At 42.0% G+C, this 17,641-nt stretch overlaps 1 protein-coding gene across 1 annotated transcript in view; it reads right to left on the reverse strand.

The window, feature by feature from the left end:
* Positions 1–17,641, reverse strand: part of csmd3b (CUB and Sushi multiple domains 3b) — a 1,733,930-nt gene that overhangs the window by 113,945 nt on the left and 1,602,344 nt on the right. Inside the window, exons 46-47 of the mRNA XM_067976258.1 lie at positions 13,778–13,891; positions 9,114–9,302 (exon numbers count right to left, since the gene is read on the reverse strand). Of these exons, the coding sequence (XP_067832359.1) occupies positions 9,114–9,302; positions 13,778–13,891 (303 nt within the window). The remainder of the gene's footprint in view (positions 1–9,113; positions 9,303–13,777; positions 13,892–17,641) is intronic.

Genomic DNA, 17,641 nt, shown 5'->3' on the forward strand with positions numbered 1-17,641 from the left:
GATAGGCTAATGGCACAGAGTGGGGATTGAACCTGGAACCTTCTTGGTTTGCATGGTGTTCTACCACACTGGGCAGTGTACTTTTGGTCACCCAGCCATTTGCGAAACCCTTACATTGTGCTATTAACACCATTTATCTGTGGTACATCAGTAATAAAATTCTTTGCCACGTGTTTTTTTTGTACATTATAAAGAAAATTCTGTATTATAGATAAAATAAATGTTAAACAGTGAAGTAAAAGCTGAATCCTCCATGTATTTGGCACACCAGATGAAAAATACTTTAAACTCAAAGCAGCAATGCCCCAAAACATCAAAATTTCAACATGTGTTGAGCATCATCAATATTCTTTTCCTTAACCCGACCTGAGATCTTCCATGTGATAGATTTCACCTTCCCCTTCCCCTTTGGTACTTATTAGAAACCTATGAGAGACATTTTAGAAACCTTGGATAGACTGAAAAGAGCAACTTTATTTGGTAAAGAGGAAATAGCCAGTCATTATTGATGCTTGCATATTGCTGCTTAGACTTTTGAGTCCACCATGGCACATACATGTTTATCTTTTCCTAACTAATAGTTGCTTACTAATGATAGAACTGAGTGCACTTAGGATCATTAAAGGTACGTCAGTGAAAGGAAACTTTAAACTCATTTATCCTACTGCTGAAAGTCAAATTTACAACAGCGTGTATGTTTTGAGTGGTATGGGGAAATAGAGGCACCGGATAGATAGGCATGGGACAGCAGTAAGAGTTTCATAGAAACTAGTGCTTATGAAAAGACAAAATAGTTTTGTTGGGAAATTAATTATGGGAAATAAAATTATATATTTCTTTACAGGGGGGCACAGCAGTCAAATGAGCTGCTCTGCCCTGTGTTACTATATTCTGAAAACTTCTAAAATCTTTCACAATGTTGCTGCATGTCAGCACCATCCTATGTTTGAAGTGCTTTTTAAAACTAAATGCACAATGGAACTTGGGCTTTCAATAGGACTAAAATTATTCACTGATCCACAAAGTCTGCCGATTTGGTTATGTATTCCATAAACAAAATGCCCTTGCCTACACACACGTTTATTTGCAATTAGCATTTAAATTGCATTACGTTTCTGCCTAAAGCTACTCTATCTATTTAAATCCAAACAGCTTTGATGCAAGTGAATTTTGCTCAATGCCACTTGGGGATTTTTTTTACGTCCCAAGTTATTACCACCCTAAATTAAAAACAGAAAGTCCGTTTAGATTAATACAGCATTCAGGCAGGTTGCAAAGCATTCTTCAGATACATCATTATAAAATGAAAAAGAAAGAAATATCTCTCAAATGGATATGGGGTGTCCATTCATCCATCTCAAATGATGGTAAAGGTAGATTCTCTGATCTCTCAGATCTTAGTGCAAATTAGAATCTGAAGACTCACTTGGGTTACAACAGCTTTCTTTGATATATAAGTATACGGTGGGACACTGCTTTGAAATGCACGTACCTGCCTGGAGTTTTTAGTGTTCAGCTTCCTGCTCACATACTTAGGGTACGTTACAGTTTAGATGTGTGTATCTCAGATAACAGCACAAACAATGGATGGACATTCAGAGTTATTTAGGAATACAGGAACAGGAATTGGCCATTCATCCCCTCGAGTCTGTTCCGCCATTCAATTAGATCACAGCCGACCTGTATCTTAACTCCATCTACCCGCCTTGGTTCTGTAACCCTTAATACCCTTGCCTAACAAAAATCTATCAATCTCAGTTTAGAAATTTTCAATTGAACTAGCCTCAACAGCTTTTTGCAGGAGAGAGTTCCAGATTTCCGTGACCCTTTGTGTGAAAATGTGATTCCTGACATCACTGCGGAATGGCCTAGCTCTAATTTTAATGTTATGCATCCTCGTTCTTGACTCCAGTTATATGTCATTTGGGTTTGTACTTGGAGGGCCCAAAAAGTGAATCCCTCAAAGCCAAAGTTCAGTGGGTATGGTTGTCTAGAAAGTGAAGGGATGACATGTATAATTCATAGTAGTTTAATTGGTAGCAATGGATTGATAATTCCTGTGGTAGCTGAATCAGTAGTGTGATAATCATCCAAAAACACAACAGGTTCCACATGTATGCTGACAACAATCAGTTCTCCCTCACCACCACCTCTCTTTACCCCTCCACTGCCTCTGTGTTGTCAAATTGCTTGTCCGACATCCAATCCTGGATACGCTGCAATTCCCTCCAATTAAACATTGGGAAGACTGAAGCCATTGTCTTGGGTCCCCACTACAAACTCCATTCCATAGGTAACAATTCCATCCTCCTCCCTGGCCATTATCTCAGGTTGAACCAGACTGATCACAACCTTGGTGTTCTATTTGACACTGACCTCAGCTTCCGACCCCATACTCTCTCCATCACCCGTTTCCACCCCTACCTCAGCATATCTGCTGCTGAAACCCTCATCCATGTATTTGTTACCTTCAGACTTGATTGTTCCAATTCTTTCCCAGCCGGCCTCCCATCTTGCACCCTCCATAAACTTAAGCTCATCAAAAATTCTGCTGCCCCTATCCTAACTCGCAAGGTCCCATTCATCCATCACTCCTGTGCTTGCTGACCTACATTGACTCCTAATCCACCAACAGCTCGATTTTGAAATTCTTATCCTTGTGCTCAAATCCCTCCATGGCCTCGTTCCTCCCTATCTCTGTAACCTCCTCCAGCACAACAAACCTTTGTGAACTCTGCGTTCCTCCAACTCTGGCCTCTTGTGCATCTCCGACTTCCTTCGCCCCACCATTCGTGACCATTCCTTCAGTTGTCTCGGCCCTAAGCTCTGTAATTTCCTACCTAAACCTCTCTACCTCGCCACCTTTCTCAGCTCCTTTCAGACGCTCCTTAAAACCTACCTCTTTGACCAAGCTTTTGGTCACCTGTCCTAAAGTTTCCTTTTTTGGCTCAGTATTAATTTGGGATGTTTTACTATGTTAAAAGGCAAGTTTCTGTGGTTGTTGTTGACAAGCAAACTTTTGATCACAATTTATCTGATAAAAACAAAGAAGCTAACTCAATATGGCACCCCAAATAAAAAGAAAAACTGCAAATATTATAAATATGAAATAAAAACAGAAAATTCTGGAATTAGACAACATTCCGTCAGCACCTGTAAAGGTAGACCATTTATCAGAAGTGGAAACAAAAAGATGAGAGGCCCTTAGCTGAACAAAACAAGTGGGAAGAGTGGGAAGAGAGCAACAGGTTAAAAAAAAATCAGGAATACTGACTCCTGTCACAGAGAGGAGTTAAAGGGTTAAATGTCAAGAACAAAGTTGGAAAGAAGTGAAAACTGATAGATACGTAAAGATCATTTCAGTAAGGCAATGAAGAACCACTAAAAGAATAAAGGGATATTAACTCCTCACTGTGGCAGGAGCCAACATTTCTGATACTTAAACCCATTCTTCTCTTCTCCCATTGTTTTGTTCTGCCTTATTTAGGGTCTCCCCATATCTTTCACTTTCCTGATCAGATGAAAGGTCTCGATCTGAAATATTAACCTGCTCTTTCTCTTTACAGATACTGCTGATGATGATCCTGCTGTGCATTTCAAGCCTTTTCTGTTTTTATTTTTAAAATGGTAGTGGTTCTTACAAGGTTAGAAAATGGATCAAAATAAACTATGGAACAAATGTAAAATCACTATTATTTCCTAATCTGTTTACACTACAGTTCTGCTTTTAGATGCAATGATGTAATAAAAACAAGTATTAGTGCATCCAGAGTGGTTTTCCAAAAGGGCCTCCAGAGGCAAATGCATTGTTGACACTTAATATTGCTGGTTGCCATTTTGTTGGCCACAGAAGGTCAGCAGTGAAAGTTTTAATATTGGGTTCCTTTCCATTACAATGGGGAAGGATTGCAGTTAAAAATCACAGATGTGGCTTGTAAGCAACTGTGTTTGTACAACAATACTCATGCGCGTTATGCTTGTGTCGTCTCCAGTATTACCTGGAAGTGGTGACACTTAGTCTTAGTTATATTCTGCAGTTTCATAATTTAGAAATCCAGTTCAATTTTACACATACTTGAAATCTAGATTTGTGAAGCCAAATTCAAACCCAAATTTCAAGAATTATATTCTCACTGACATGCAGCCCACACTCTCAAATCAGTGGAACAATTTCAGTTGGGGCTCATAGGCTTGTTATTGCTTCAAACTCACTATAAAGTCCCACAAACATGTGTGCAAAATTAAAAGCATTGTGGAATTATATAAACCCATACAGTTCAAAACCTAGCAGAGCTAAATTATCATAGTGTGCACTGCAGAGAAAATTTGCAATTGAAATATGCTTTTAACACATATGGAAATCAGTTTCTGTAATGTGTTTCATATTGTTTGTCTCCTTTTAATTGCAGATATGCAGCTGTTTTCTCAGGCGCCACTGAAATCTAAACTCAGGATTATGGCAGTCCGACTCAATATACGCTATATCTTCACATCTCTACTTACAGCAAAGTTTCACATCATCCTCCAAACCATAATGTACTGAATGTTCGTCTAACTGTACTCGCTTTATGCCCATTGCAGCATGCAATGTGACTTTTCTTGTAACTGTGCTGGAAAGAATTACCTTCCCCAACCGTTACTCAGCATTTTCAATTTATTTGAATTATGTGGCCATATAGAAACGGCCAAGTTGAAATTGGTGTCAGAAGAAAATTGGGCATCAGGCAGAGAGCAAAAGAAAAATGCTACTCTTCCATGAAAAACACTTATATTCAAGCAAGAAAAATCGACTTGAACTCCTATTGTGTCGTGGGGCAGGTATCTGGCCATTATATACATTCATTTTGTGAACATTAGCTCTCAGCTGGCATCAACTGCAAAGGAGGAAACTGGAAGCCTCAATACTAAGGGGGCTAACTACTCCTTTCTTAAATGGAATACCCTTTCCCCACTAAAAGGTGCAAATGCTAGCTCCCTAGCATTGTGGCTATTGGGCATGCGTAAATATCAGCTTATACTAACATTAGGCCCAATGATGCATTAATAATAACGTTTAGATCTTGTTACAATTGTAGTCTAGTTATTGCCAAATAAGCTTTCAAATCTTAGTGATAATAAATATTGTGTTTTTGTGATAATAAATAGGATTGCTTTTCAAAATGTGAGTTTTGTGAAGAATAAATGTTCTTCAGATAATAAGTTAAATTTTATTTAAATTTTATGTTGCAGCAGGAATGTATGTTTAATGGCACAATTCAAATGTCTTGTGTAACAATGCAAATAAATTGCCATTTCCTCGTGCCTCTCCCCCACCATTTATTTTATGAACTCTTTGTCAGTGGAACATGAAATAGGAGACAATGGCTCAGAAATTAGCTGTGGAATACTAGTTTACAAATGCTAACACATTCATCTATCAACCTTGGCTCAGTGGTAGCGTTCAAGCCTCTGAGACAGAACCTGAGCACATAATCAAGGCAGATACTTCAGTTCAGCACTGAGATAGCACTCCATTGTTGGAGCTGCTGTCTTTCGGATGAAACTGAGGCCTCATCTGTCCTCTCAGGTAGACCTAAAAGCTCCCCACCTGGAATTTCCGCAGTGTTCTGTTGGTGTTATTGCACAGGGAACTATGGTGTGATGGCTACTAATATCGAAGAGCCTTTGAAAGAATGAAGTGAATGCATCATTTGTTATACAAAGCCAATTTGACACTGGCAAGACTTTTACTCAATAGTTCAGAAAATTGGCCCCAAAAATCTGCAAGCCTGCTCTGGAATCGCCGCTGCCAAGAACATCTGCCACTGATCCCGGCAGTCTTTCTGGGGTTAGAAGTAGGTTCCCTAATTAGCCTGTCATTACTGGGCGCTGGTGACACTAGAGACGCACCTAGAGCACTCACTAATCGGAAAGGCCAGAAAGTCCAGCCGATGATTACTCGGTCAGGGGCGGAGCTGGGTTCCTCCTCCTCCCACAAACAATTGAAAATGGGCTGCTTTAAAAAAAAATCATAATTCCTCCCAGATTTTTCAGGCGTTCAGGCCACTTTCTCGGCCTGGACCCCCCAGGTGGGCCCCACAACCAATGGTGTTCAGGGAGGCATAACTGGTCTGAACGTACATAGCTCTGCTGACCCGACACTGGATCCCAGTGAGTGCGCATGGGAACTCCTGAAATAGGGAGTCCCGAGCCCTTGCCTTACAACAATTATCATGTAAGGCGTTGGCCATCAAGGATACTTCTGCCCAAGACTAGGAATCAGCAAATCCAGGTTTTCGCCATTCTGGTAGACTCCTGCTAAGTTACAGCAGAAGTAACCAGAACTGCCACAGATTTTCAGAGTCAGTATATTTATTACCATGCCTCAAATTTTGACTCCATTAAAGATGCTCCTCTTTGCCCTTTTTTAAAATTCGTTCATGGGATGTGGGCGTCGCTGGCAAGGCCAACATTTATTGCCCATCCCTAATTGCCCTTGAGAAGGTGGTGATGAGCCGCCTTCTTGAACTGCTGCAGTCTGTGTGGTGAAGATTCTCCCACAGTGCTGTTAGGTAGGAAGTTCCAGGATTTTGACTCAGCGACGATGAAGGAACAGCGATATATTTCCAAGTCGGGATGGTGTGTGACTTGGAGAGGAACGTGCAGGTGGTGTTGTTCCTGTGTTCCCTTGTCCTTCTAGGTGGTAGAGGTCGCGGGTTTGGGAGGTGCTGTCGAAGAAGCCTTGGCGAGTTGCTGCAGTGCATCCTGTAGATGGTACACACTACAGCTATGATGCGTCAGTGGTGAAGGGAGTGAATGTTTGGGGTGGTGGATGGGGTGCCAATCAAGCAGGCTGCTTTGTCCTGGGTGTTGTCGAGTTCTTGAGTGTTGTTGGAGCAGCACTCATCCAGGCAAGTGAAGAGTATTCCATCACACTCCTGACTTGTGCCTCGTCGATGGTGGAAAGGCTTTGGGGAGTGAGGAGGTGAGGCACTTGCTGCAGAATACCCAGCCTCTGACCTGCTTTTGTAGCCACAGTATTTATGTGGCTGGTCCAGTTAAGTGTCTGGTCAATGGTGACCCCCAGAATGTTGATGGTGGGGGAGTCGGCGATGGTAATGCCGTTGAATATCAAATGGAGGTGGTTAGACTCTCTTGTTGGAGATGGTCATTTCCTGGCACTTGTCTGGCGCGAATGTTACTTGCCACTTTTTAGCCCAAGCCTGGATGTTGTTCAGGTCTTGCTGCATTCGAGCATGGACTGCTTCATTATCTGAGAGGTTGCGAATGGAACTGAACACTGTGCAATCATCAATGAACATCTCCATTTCTGACCTTTTGATGGAGAGGAGGTCATTGATGAAGCAGCTGAAGATGGTTGGGCCTAGGACAATGCCTTGAGGAACTCCTGCAGCAATGTCCTGGGGCTGAGATGATTGGCCTCCAACAACCACTACCATCTTCCTTTCTGCAAGGTATGACTCCAGCCACTGGAGAGTTTTCCCATGATTCCTATTGACTTCAATTTTACTGGGGCTCCTTGGTGCCACACTCGGTCAAATGCTGCCTTGATGTCAAGGGCAGTCACTCTCACCTCACCTCTGGAATTCAGCTCTTTTGTCCATGTTTGGACCAAGGCTGTAATGAGGTCTGGAGGCAAGTGGTCCTGGCGGAACCCAAACTGAGCATCGGTGAGCAGGTTATTGGTAAGTAAGTGCCGCTTGATAGCAGTGTTGACGACACCTTCCATCACTTTGCTGATGATTGAGAGTAGACTGATGGGGCGGTAATTGGCTGGATTTGATTTGTCCTACTTACCTGGGCAATTTTCCACATTGTCGAGTAGATGCCAGTGTTGTAGCTGTACTGGAACAGTTTGGCTAGAGGCCCGGCTAGTTCTGGAGCACAAGTCTTCAGCACTACAGCCGGGATGTAGTCGGGGCCAATAGCCTTTGCTGTATCCAGTGCACTCAGCCGTTTCTTGATATCACATGGAGTGAATCGAATTGGCTGAAGACTGGCTTCTGTGATGGTGGGGATATCGGGAGGAGGCCGAGATGGATCATCTACTCGGCACTTCTGGCTGAAGATAGTTGCAAACGCTTCGGCCTTGTCTTTTGCACTCACGTGCTGGACTCGACCATCATTGAGAATGGGGATGTTTACAGAGCCTCCTCCTCCCGTTAGTTGCTTAATTGTCCACCACCATTTAAAAAAATATTTTAATGCTGGCACTAATTTATTTGGGGACCTATATCAGAACATATTGTGGCAGGTGGCAGTGGGGGGGGCACAAGATGTTCAAAGATGCAAATGCGATTTTAGTTCTTTCAAATTCTGTTCAGGCTACTCACCATCTGTACGTAATGATTTGTGAGTTTAGATGACTTTATCAATCCTATGTAAACTGCAGTAAGTGAAAACACAGACATCATCCTGTAATTGTCACCCATAGAAATTCTTTCTGCTCTCTTTTCAGTGTCATAAGATATTTTGCTCTGCAGGGTCCTGGCCTGTACTGTTGGGATTTGAATTTAGCTATCCTTTGGCAAACCAACTATTGATAAACTATTTATTGTTCCTGAAGAAATCTTGACTAGATTCAGAAAACCATTTAATTAAGTTGCTGCACATACCTTCAGGAAATTAAAGAAAGTAGCTACGCCAGAGAGAATTTAATATTGACTAATTGGAATGCGCCAAGTCCCTTAGTAGAACATTATGAAGTTTAGGGATCCTGACGAAGCAGCATCGACCTGAAACATTAACCCTATCTTCCTCTCTCTTCAGGTGCTGCCTGCTCTGCTGAGTGTTTCCAGCATTTTCTGTTTTAATTATAAAGTAAAGCTACCTTGGGGATGGTGCACAATATGGATAAATTGGTCATATTTGAGTACTTTATGGCCCAGGAGCTTGCTGGGAGAGAAATCTGAGGGGAATAAAAGCAATTCAACATCGAATATGTAGCACTTGAAGGGATCAGAAATCCAGATTCTAGTTATTATTTTACTGCAGACTCAACAGAACTATTACACAGATACAGGGAAATGAATGTAAAAATAACTGAAAGAATGAGGTTGTGGGTCTGTGCAGGTAAAGAAATCTTGAATGCCATTTATGACAATTTAAATTACCATCAAAAATCTCTAGCTCATCAAACTCTTTCTCCGTCTGGAAAAACTCAAAGAATAAGGTGATGTTGTAACCCTTTTCCACGATAATGCTCCAAGCACAGGTCTGGAAGTTGGGGTAGCTGTCCGGGGAGCCAGGGCTTAATACAACACCCGTTGAATCGGTTCGCACTTCATTGACTGGACACAGCACTGGAAATAGAACAGAAAAGAACCAAATATCTTTAAGCACTACACGGCATCTTTTCAGCATACATACTCTCATGAAGCCAAATGAGAACCTGAACTATAGGATATGCCTGGAGGATAAAGCTATTGGATTTTCAATGCACTAAAATCAAATAGTTATAAAGATTTACTCTAATATTAATTTTATTGATTTTAATTCAATATTTCTTTTATATGGTTTGCACGGACTGGAAAGTGGTGGTTTATTATTCTGTCGGGGTAATTTTTGAAGTTTCAAGCATTACCTTAGGCATTCAGGCTCTTTGTCAATTCTTTATTGAAGAATTCATGGCAGTGATGGAGAATAGTGCACACAATTGGATTTACTTTCCATCAGTCGCTAATGTCAGTGTGAGTGTAAAATGGGTTTCAGCGTTTTATATGCACACCAACATTCTCACTCACATTAGTGATTGGAGGAAAGTATTCTAAATGTATCTAAAACACTTTCATATTTCATCCTGACAACATAATGCAAGGCATTGATGCTACATGCAATAATGTTCAGTAGCTTACCTAAAAAAAAACACACATTGAGTCAGGCCTACCAAACTTTCACCCTTTTGCTTCTGTGTCGCGTGCCCTGTGTCACTCTGTGGTTTGTTATTTTTTATGCATTGTGAATCCTGATAAGTGGTCTCTAATTTAAGAGTGAATATAATGACATAATTGTGAGCAATGCCTTGTAGAATCTACTCAGTCCAGTGAAAGTCAATTAATATCAGTAACCACAGTCATTAAAGTAGGATGCTTCAGCGATATTATCATTTCAAACATTAGCGTGACTTCTGCTCCCTTTCATTATCAGGTTCAGTAACTTTTCCAACCAGTCAAATAGGTCATCAGGGCTAACTGTACAAACAAAAGTATTTAAATGAAATTAAATAAAGGCATAGTGGGAAAAGAGCGGACATCCTACTTGCAGGTCTCTGGCAATCATGCTTTATACTGGCCATTACGAGGGGAAGAGCCTTGACAGCAAATATCTGCCAACTATTTGGCACAACTAAGCCCAATTCTGCACTGCACATGTCCAGTGAAGGTCATGGAATAGTGATCAGGAAGTGTCATAGGCCAATAGTAGAACTCTCTACTGCTCTGGCTGAGATCAGCTAACTCAGGAGATCAGTGATTGAACTCAGTGTTTGCTGGTCTACATGACTGGGCTAATCATGAGTTAAACTCACGGAGCCATTGGAGGAGCCCAAGATTTAATTCTAAATTGTGCAAAAAAGTGGCGAGATTAATAGTCCAAAAGTTGCCTGGAATTGCTGTTGTCTTCTTTTCATTTAATAGATGGGGAGGGAGGCATTGTGTACGACTGTGATGTTAAAAAGAGAATCTCGCCATAACTATAGTCTGTTTAAAAATCAGATGGCTACAAAGAATTCCGATTCCTGTTAGCTTCCTCATAATAATTGCTGATTGCATCATCCACAAAAATAGGTTAGAGGGAGTCATTCAACCTAGCAGCACGAGGGAGCTGAAGATCACGGGGTTCTGTCACATGTTTTCTTGTGGCAAAGTTTATTTTAAAACAAAGGTTTTGAACAAGTAAAACAAGGAGAATGTTGAAGTTCAGAAGGAGTTGAAAGGACACCAAAGAATTTGCAACAGTCATAGGCTTCTTAAACACTATTCAGTGGTCTTTGGTCAAGACACAACTGGGCTTGACTGTGGTGGCATTGACTGTGGACATATTTACCCCCCAAGGGCAGGTGGGAAAGTAAAAATTGTAAAAATGCAAAACCCGGCCCCAACCCGCCCACCGGTTTTAATGGAGGCGGGACGAGGGGCGGGTGACCGGTCCGCTCTCAGGAGGCAGGTCTGTCAGTGAGATCTTTTAAGGAGGCCATGTGCCTCCTTTTTAATAGCTTTTTTATTTTTAACTCCTGGGGCCGGGATTCCCGGGACTCGTGATTCTTGATGCGTAAGAGGAGGCGAGAAGGGCCAGATCAACAGGTAAGTGTCTTTATTGCACTGCTTGTAGGCCAGGAGGAGCAGGAGTGTTTCGTCCAAGTCCAACAAGATTACCTGCTGCGATCCGACACAAGCGATCAGTCGACCCCCCCGCCATGTTCGACCCCCGATGTCTTCGGCCCCCCCATGTCCGACCCCCTGATGTCTTCGCCCCCGACATGTCCGACCCTCTGATGCCTCCAACCCCCACACGATGTCCGTCCCCACCCATTGTCTGACTCCCCCAATGTCTCCGACACCCCACACGATGTCCGACCTCCCTGATGACCGACCCCCCCCCCCCATCGATGACCAACTACCCACCCTGATGACCGACCCCCTTCCCGATGCCTGACTTACCTGGCCTCCATTCCTCGACTGCTTTCCCATCCGACAAACAGCCAGCCTGTTATTATGACTGGCTGTCCCGCGGGAAACTTGGTGAAAAATTTTAAAAAGTGTCCGAAAATTCTCCACCCCCCCAACCCGCTCTCTCCATGGCTCGATGTAAAAATCCAGGCCAGAATATATCCAGGAAAGAAAGAACAAACTTGCATTTATGTAGCATGATTCACAACCTTGGGAAGATCCAAAGCACTTCACAGTCAATGATTACTTTTGAAGTGTAGTCACTTGTTTTATAGGCAAATGTGGCAGTCAATTTTCAAACAACAAATTAAATAAATGACCAATTAATCCATTTTTGGTGCTGTTGATTGAGAGATGAATGTTGGCCAGGAGAAAGAGAACTTTTTTGTTTCTTGTACAAATAGTGACATCCATCTGAACAGGCAGAAAGGACATTCTAAAGACTGGATCTCTGACAATACGGCACTCTCTCAGTACAGCATTAGAGTGCCAGTGTGCTCAAGTCCTGTAGTAGGACTTGAATCCATAAGTTTTTGACTTAGTGATAAGGATGTTACCACTGAGCCAAGCTGACATAGGAGTGTGTTCTATCACAGTATAATATTGGGGATTAAAGTGGTATCAAAGATGAGAAGGGAGAAGTGATTGTTGTTTATTAATGTTGTCTCAATCCCGAGAAATGCTGATATCTTGAAATGTGCCTAGATGTATTTTTTCTTTACAGTACATACACAATCAAAATTCTTACAGGAGGAAAAATCTGGGCAGTGTAGGAGGTAACTGAGACGATAATGAGGAATTAAAAGCCGATGTATTCTATGTGACTGGAAATTGTTGACCATTGAGCCCATAAACTTTTATGTGACCATTTGAAAGCAAGAAATACCCTTTATTGATTATCAAGTCTACATCATAATCATAAGGTTCAGAAGGTTTCATGAACATCGAATAAAACACTCTCAGCGACTGTTTGTTTTCTGCAATATGTACAATTTATAGTTTGCATCTTGCCATTGATTTTTGCGTTTCTGTCTTTTACTCGTACTGCTGAGCTTTGCTGTGCAGGCTTCCAAATTCTGGTATCAAATCAAATTTAGCCCTACACTTTGAATTCTGGTAACAGGAAAGGTGATGGGGGTGCTGGGGGTGGGGGGGCGGTTTCATTCGTCAGACAAACAGCATCACACACTTCATATGGATTCATTAGAACAGGAGTACGAGGATGCGGAAAACTATTTTTAAAAATAACCACGTAAAACTGCCCAAAATGCTGATTGATGTAGGAAGCTCTACTTACTGTCCTTTATAGGTAAATGTACAAGTTTTCTTCATTAAAAAAACGTACAATTTTAAAGAAGCATTGAAGTCAGGGAAAACACTTAACTGATTTGTGTTTATGTTGAATATTACCATTCTGCAAAATTAAAATCCAATAGATATTATCGCGAAGGACTAAAAGCCCTAAATTCTGATTCAGGCCAAGGTGCATCTGGGCTGGACTTCCGGTCAAAGGACTGGACAATGGGACAAAACCAGGTTGCATTTGGAATCTGCCATTTTTTTTTAGCTCCAGATATTTTCCAGTTGACAGGGTCACCTACCCCGTCCCTCCTGCATCAAGGGGGCATGTCAGGGATAAGTTCCAGGCCTACCCTGGCAATTCCATCCTTTACAAACTGGCATGAGTCCTGCTGAGGCCGCAGAAAAGTCCTCAGGCCTTGCCAAGGGGATCAATTACATCACTTTACCAGAGTTATGGTTCCTGTAGGAGTCAATGATCCCTTGAAGCCAATTTCTTTGGTCCTGGAAAGACATCTGGATGACCCGAGAGCAGGGGCTGTATGCCGCTCGCCATTCTTTTGGTGGATCAAGGGGGCCGCTGCTGATGCGCCACCCCGAACAAGCCAATGACCAAGTTTCTCAGGATTTAAGCATTTATGGCTGCAAGCAGTGGAGTCGAATCCCTGAAATTTCGGCCCCTATATTTTTTATAGCAGTACAACACTTGGCAAAAATCTGATAGGATGGAAAGCAATCATTTTTGTTAACATGCAACATTGGATTTGGGATTGTATTAAAAGGTGATGAATGCATAAACGTGAAGTACAAACCTTCACAAGATGGGGGAGCAGCATCCATTTGCAAACGTTCTCCTAGTCGACAAGTAAGAATTTCGTTACCAATCAGTGTGAATCCTGGTAAACAATGGAACCTTATGAGGTCTCCTGTGGGGTAGTTAGAACAATTACATTTTAATTTTTAATCTAAACTTGTGATTTCAAACTCTTCATAACACAAATTTTAACCAATGACCTGTTTCTAATGGAGTGAAGTAAAGTCTTCTGGTATTATTTCCTACGTGCCTTTAATCAAATAGACCCTGTGGGGTTAAAAAACCCTTTTTCTTGAACAATGTTACATTTCAAGGAAAGGGTTAACTATGTCCCTTTTAAACATTACATTTGAAACTGCCAGACATTGGAAAAGCTTTCAGAAGTTTAAAACAGGCTTGCAACCAACAGGAACTATAAACATCGGAAAAGCTTTTAGAAATTCTTAACACGCCTTTAACTTGTGAAAATGATTGATAAAAAAAGCGAAGAAATCTTTGAAGCCTTAAAATCGGAGACAAACCTAGTCTGTGTATAGAGAAAAGGGGGCCACACATTCCGATCTCTGCCTGAAAGAATCTAAATATAGTTAAGAGGGGGGCCTCCTACATTCCAATGGCTTGAGATCACTGCACATGGTCTTAATTACATCAAAGAGATCCAGTGATGGATGAAGCCTAGTAAGAAAGGGAGTAATTGGATAAAAAGAATGACACTTCCTTCCAATCCTATGTCCCATTGGTCCAAAACAAAAAAAAAGACCTTGCGACAAAAACAGTTTCACTGTAGTCGAAGAGCTTACAGGAAGGTCCAACATCACGAAGAAGAAAAGAACCTCAAGCTGATCACTTGAACGGCCTTGATGCAAAAAAACCCTTGGTTTCTAAGGTGATTTGCCTGATGTTTGTATGAATTGTTAAATTATTAAATAATCACATTGTGAACTACTAAGTGTGTCATGGGTAGGGTAAGGTCATATGTATTGTTTGATCTTGCATCATGCATGCTCGTATGAATTATATAATTAAATAATTAGTCAAAGAGTGTGGCTTTCTTTGACTAACCATTGTCCAGGTTCAAGAATCTACAACTTCAGTTTGTACTCCTGGTTTTACTCCTCAACTTCAAATAAAGGTATATAGCAAGATTGAAGAAACCTGAAACCAAATCAGTGTAAAATGAGACATGGGTGTTTACAGTTTCAAGTATTTCTGTTGGACTGGGCGAACTCCATTGGTCTGACACCTTGAAGTTCTCCAGCGTTCAAGAACTATTATATTCCAATTGTAAACAATTTTACAACACCAAGTTATAGTCCAGCAATTTTATTTTAAATTCACAAGCTTTCGGAGGCTACCTCCTTCCTCAGGTGAACGATGTGGAAAATATTATATTCCACACAGCATTCAATCATCTTTATCTGTACCTGTCCTTATAACTCTAAACCCATTTCTAACCAGATGTCAATCGACACAGAATCAACTGGTCACCAAGGTCAAAAAGACAAGTTGAACTTTATTTATTCTCAACAGGTTTACACTGGATTCAATTTTCAAGATATCAGTGAAAAACTCCAGGTCTATTTGTTTCAGACACGAGGGGGATAATTTTAATCTAACCTTAACTATAAACTAAAGGGCACAATTCTAAAAGGGTACAGGAACAGAGAAATCTGGGGGTGTCTGTTCACAAATCATTGAAGGCAGCAGGGCAGATGGAGAAAGTGGTTAAAAAAGCATTCGGGATCCTGGACTTTATAAATAGAGGCATAGGGCTCAATTTTGAAATGGTGGCGGGTTGACAATGGGGTAATGAAGGAGCGCGTGGCAAACACGAATAAAAAAAACTTGCCTTTTCCGACGCGATCGCGATGTAATTGAAGGTGATTAAAGTAGTTTTTGGGTTTCGCACCTGGCAGCCAGCTTGACTGACAGGCTGGGTGCCAATAGGAACTGCAACCCCGAGGTGGGGGGCAGGGGCCGGGGGCCAGGGAAGAGAAAGAAAAAGAGACAGAGCGAGACATCATCCAGCGATGGAACAGAGAGTGGAGGACACTGAAGATCGGGGGAGATGGGGGAGGGGAAGAGTGGAAGATCGGGGGTGAGAAGGGAAGATCGGGGGTGAGAAGGGAAGATGGGGGGGGGGAGGAGAGGGGGAGATCGGAGAGGGACATCGGGGGGAGAGGGGGACATTAGGGAGGGACATCAGTGGAGGGGGGGAGAGGGACATCGGAGAGGGCGACATCGGGGGCTGAGGGGGACATCGGAGAGGGAGAAATCAGGGGCTGAGGGGGACATCGGAGAGGGAGAAATCAGGGGCTGAGGGGGACATCGGAGAGGGAAACATCAGAGCATGGTGGAAAGGTAGTTTATTTTGTTTTTTTAACTTTGTGCAATGGTTTTTTATTTCATTTATTTTATTTATTTTTGCCTGATCCGGCCCTTCCCACCTGGTTTCACCAGGCGTGAATCGGAAGCCGTGGGAAAGCAGCCCAGGTAAGTTTAAAATCATTTTAACCATCTACTATGTCAGAAATAAAGTACCATAAGTACCTCAATGGTACATTTGGTTCTTTAAGCATGTTCCTGCCGGTTTTAATTGCCGGTGGGACTTCCGGATTCGTGAAGTGGCGTGCACACAGGCGCGTCTGTGGGGAACTCAGAAGTCGGCAGGTTGGAGCCGGCTTCCGAACCAGCTTGGGATTTTCGCCATTTTCGCAGCCCCCGCAATTTGATTTTAAAATTGAGCCTACAGATTACAAAAGCAAGGAAGTCATAATGAATCTTTATAAAACACTGATTCGGCCACAACTGGAGTATTGTGTCCAGTTCTGGGCACCGCACTTTAGGAGGGATGTGAAGGCCTAAGAGAGGGTGCAGAATAGATTTACTAAAATGATTCCAGGGATGATGGACTATAGTTACATGGATAGACTGGTGAAGCTGGGGTTGTTCTCCTTGGAACAAAGAAGGTTGAAAGGAGATTTGATGGAGGTATTCAAAATCATGAAAGGTTTAGACAGAGTAGATAGAGAGAAACTGTTCCCACTGGCGGAAGGGTCAGGAACCAGAGGACATAGATTTAAGGTGATTGGCAAAAGAACCAAAGGTGACATGAGGAAAAACTTTTTTTTACATAGCGAGTGGTTGGGATCTGGAATGTACTGTCCGAGGTGGTGGTGGAGGCAGATTCAATCATGGCCTTCAAAATGGAACTGGAGAAGTACTTGAAAGGAAAAAATTTGCAGGGCTACGGGGATAGCTCAGGGGAGTGGGACTAACTGGATTGCTCTTGCATAGAGCTGGCACTGACTCGATAGGCTGAATGGTCACCTTCCACTGTAACTTTTCTATGATTCTAACCTGCCTGGTAGGAAACTGATGCGATGGGATCAAACGCCCGTTTTACACCATGTCCGATTTTACGTCCCATTGAAGTCAGTTTCCCGCCAGGCAGGTTAGGTTAAAATTACCCCCTAAATCTTAGGTAGATTGCAAACTTGTTTGAAAAATGAAGCTGTGTCTAAAGGATATCATTGTCAGCAATAAAGTCTTATCTGAGAAACTGAACACTACTGCGAAGAATGAGATATAAATTGTAGGATCTAAATGAAATGCAACTCAACTGTTCTGTTTTCAAAAGCCAGAGGCGAAGTGGAAGGAGAAAGTGGCACACAGAACTGTTTATCAACAATGGAATGCTTTTAAAAAAGCAGTTTTCAATGTTACAGAGTAAATATGTACCATTAAAAATGGAGATTACTTCAAGTTTCAGGATGTCATGGATAAATAATGAGGTTAGAAAAAACTAAAATTCAAAAAATGGGCATATGGGGCAGTCACCCAGTTCCCTTGTACCTGGCTG

Source organism: Heptranchias perlo, chromosome 3, assembly GCF_035084215.1.
Source record: "Heptranchias perlo isolate sHepPer1 chromosome 3, sHepPer1.hap1, whole genome shotgun sequence".
Taxonomy (NCBI): Eukaryota; Metazoa; Chordata; class Chondrichthyes; order Hexanchiformes; family Hexanchidae; genus Heptranchias; species Heptranchias perlo.